A 3,579-nucleotide genomic window follows, 5' to 3' on the forward strand; every position below is an offset into this window, starting at 1 on the left:
TGTGTGTGTCTGGACATGTACATGTGTGTGTGTGTCTGTCTGGGTGTATTGGGGAAGTGCTGCATCAGTCTAATGCCTCTGCTTGCTTCTTTTTTGGGGGGGATCTCTAGTTCCTCTCAAGACTGTTTGCCAAGAAGGAAGACAAAAGCCCCCCGGAGAGCAGTCACAAGGCCTCCCTGAAGCCGCTGCAGCTGCAGCTGAAGCCAAAGGTGAATTAGAGACTCAAGAGGGAGAGTTAGCCAGAAGGAAGGCATAGGAAGCAGAAGGATTTTTCTTCTCCCCCTTTTTCGCTCTCCTTCTTTGTTTTGAAAATCATTAAATAAACTTGGTCATTAGCACACCCATTAGAGGTTGTTATCCAGCTTTTACTTGGCAATGTGAAAAGTAACTGTTACTGCAGAGAACATATTCCATAGACAACAGTGGAATGACTATGACCTGGGTTCGAATTCCTCTTCAGTTGCTTACTGGCTGTGTGACCTTCATAGAGGTGGTGAGGTGATGCCATAGAGTCTTGGACTCTGGGTCAAGAAGACCTAAGTTCAAGGGCTGCCTCTTGGGGCAGCTAGGTGGTGCAGTGGATAGAGCACTGGCCTTGGAGTCAGGAGGACCTGAGTTCAAATCCAGCCTCAGACACAAAACACTTACTAGCTGTGTGACTCTGGGCAAGTCACTTAACCCCAACTGCCTCACCAAAAAAAAAAAAAAAATGCTGCCTCTTAGTAGCTGTGAGGCTGTGGGCAAGTCACTCTCTGCCTCTGTTTCCTTATCTAAAATATAGGGATAATAATAGTGCCTACTTCCCAAGATTGTTGTGACAATAAAATGAGATGATATTTGTAAAATGCATCGCAAACTTTGTGTTTTATAAACTCTATTACTGTTATTTAACTCATTAAAACTACCCAATAGTTTTCTGAGGCAAGTTAATTGGCATTTTTTTTTACACTGGATATATATAGTATTTATGTAAACGTGTAGAAGTAGATGTGTGTGTGTGTGTGTGTGTGTGTGTGTGTGTGTTCTCTCCTCTTGGCATCATCCTGACCATCGCTTGCCATGATTTTGTTTTTTTTTTTTGAAGGAATGTTTGTCATAGCAACAGATTTCTGTCTTAGCCTATGATGTAAGGTCACAGGGACTTTAATGGAGATACTAAATCATGTAGTCTGTGGCATGTCTGGCATGCTGAATGTTCTGTGGAATGAAAACTTTAAAAATTTTCCTTTGGGGATTGTTTTATTTTTTCTTTTGGGCATCAAGGACCTCGACTTAAGTCTGTTCTAGAATTCAGATGAGAAAATTGCTTGCTGACAGTTGGATTTGGAGAATGCTTCTGTGAAATTTGAAGCTGGGGCAGCCCCTGTGTGCCTGCTCTCCAGAAGGGTTTATTTCTGGGTTCAGTCCATCCTATCCTGTGAAGGCAGAATCTGCAGGGCTGACTGAAACTGACAGGTGCTGCTGATCATTTTTTTCTTCCTGACCCGTGATTTCATCACTGTGAGGAACTCATGGCAATGGTCGCTAACTTGGGCATGACTATGTCTTAGAGCAGGGCTTCTTAAACTGCACTCTACAGATCCCCAACAGGTCTCTGCATAGATTTCAGAGGATCTGAGAGCTTGGATGGGAAAAAAATTACAGGTTTATTTTCGCTAACCTCTAACTGAAATTGAGCCTTGCCTTCAATTACGCACATAGGTGACAAACCACAGTAGTATTAGCACTGCTTGTGACATTGTTGTTTGTCCTTCATTATCAAAGTGGACCAAGCATGAGAGTGATGTTTTGACTTGCAAGTGAATTGGATTTAAGAGAGGTAGAGCTGTGCAAGATCATCAGCCTCACTCTCTCCTCCAGAGTCATCAGAGTCCAGTGACAAGACATAGGTCAGGACGACTGGCCGTGGCCCGGGATGCAATGTGAGACCTTGCCCTTTGTGAAGGTCTTTCCCAGGTCTCAGTTTTTCTGAGGCAACACCCATTCAGTGGTTAAGGCTAGGTAAGAACTGAGGTAAAAGATAGCCTAGTTTGCCTTCATAAAAGAATCAATCAGGGAGGGAAAGACCCTCAGAGTTTCTGGCCAGAACAGAAACAGTTGCTTTTATCACTGCCTGTGACTGTCATCAATAGAAATCAGAGATATTTTCATATCACATTACATTTGAAAATTGATTGTTCAACGTGGCATGCCTGTTGCCTTGTGCCAAAGAACACCCCACAGTTTAATGTTCTTACTAAAGCTAAGCAACTCAAATCTATACCCCCTACACACACACACCCACGCCCCGCCACACATACACACCCCCCCACATATACACACACACACACACACACACACACACACACACACACACACCCCCTTCAGTGGTCTTCACACTGATATATTTTTTAAAAATAAAATTTATTTGTTTGCCTTAACTGGGACAAAGAAGCAATCTCAGTCGCTCATGTGCAAATCACATCAAATATGCCATGTAATGCACTTCATTTTCGGGGTGTGTTTGTGATCTGATCTTTGTGAAGGGCTGTTTGGAACCCAGGGTAGCATGTGGCTCTCCATCTTTGAAGAGTACTGAGGAGTGGGTAGGGAGGGGAAAATCCTTGCTTTTAGGAAGGAGCTGTGACTAGGAAGAAGTAATTTTTAATTGAACTTTTAAAGAAGAAAGTTAAGTTTTCTTTTTGTAATATCTCCCTAGTCCTTGATTGTTTACCGATTTTGTCAATTAAAAAAAAAAGTTATCCTACTCATTTATTTCTTGGGTTTGGGAATCTTACTACAACAGCTGCTTGTATGCCAACCTGCCAAAAGTTCAAACCCCTGCAACAAACCAGAAATGACACACAAAATTGCTGCAGTTCTGACAAATGTGGTAGACATTTTATATAAAAATCTTTAGTGACAGTGTTCTTTGGAAGATGAATGTAACTGCAAAACATAAAAAATGTTTTCTTCTCTCTCCTGATAATAAATGTTCCAAGAAAACTAATATGTAGTCTGTTACTGCTGTTGAAATGGTGTGTAACTTGGGATTTTAGATTTTGTGTATATTAAATGGTGGGAAAGTCACCAATCAGTGCTCATTGGGTCTAGTTAGCCATTGACTTCCCTGGGAAAGAGTCTGAAAAAAAATGTTGATGTTTGAACATCGTTAGGTTCAAGTGGGAATCCAACTTTGTGCTTTTTTGTCACTTCATCTTGCTTTGATTCTCAGACCAAGAAATCTGATCTTTAAGTGCAATGAAAATTGCATCATTAAATACTTCTCAGTTACTTGAGGGGGCAAGAGACCTTAATAATTAATATTGAACTTTGGTAGAAAATACTACATACACTAAATTCTGTTTTGGAATGGAAGAAAAATAAAATGAAATTTAACTCTAACTTGCTTACATTTTAAATGTAGTATCTTGTAATTTAATGTGTTAATAAAATACATACATTACATCACAAATTTAAAAAATTCTGATAACTATATTTCAATATAATTGATCTCCTTTGTAATCCTATGTATTTTATTTTTTGCATTTAAGAAAATTATTCTGAGAAGGGGTCTATCAGACTGAACCCCCATCACAG

The 3,579-nt window shown here is 40.2% G+C and overlaps 1 protein-coding gene across 1 annotated transcript in view; it reads left to right on the forward strand.

Annotated features, from left to right (window-relative positions):
* FAM47E (family with sequence similarity 47 member E) overlaps window positions 1-597 on the forward strand; it is a 57,808-nt gene extending 57,211 nt beyond the window's left edge. Inside the window, exon 8 of the mRNA XM_027854629.1 lies at window positions 111-597. Within this exon, the coding sequence (XP_027710430.1) occupies window positions 111-218 (108 nt within the window). The 3' untranslated portion in view covers window positions 219-597. The remainder of the gene's footprint in view (window positions 1-110) is intronic.
* The last annotated feature ends 2,982 nt before the right edge of the window (window positions 598-3,579 follow it).

Source organism: Vombatus ursinus, unplaced genomic scaffold (genome assembly GCF_900497805.2).
Source record: "Vombatus ursinus unplaced genomic scaffold, bare-nosed wombat genome assembly UNPS02010461.1, whole genome shotgun sequence".
Classification (NCBI taxonomy): domain Eukaryota; kingdom Metazoa; phylum Chordata; class Mammalia; order Diprotodontia; family Vombatidae; genus Vombatus; species Vombatus ursinus.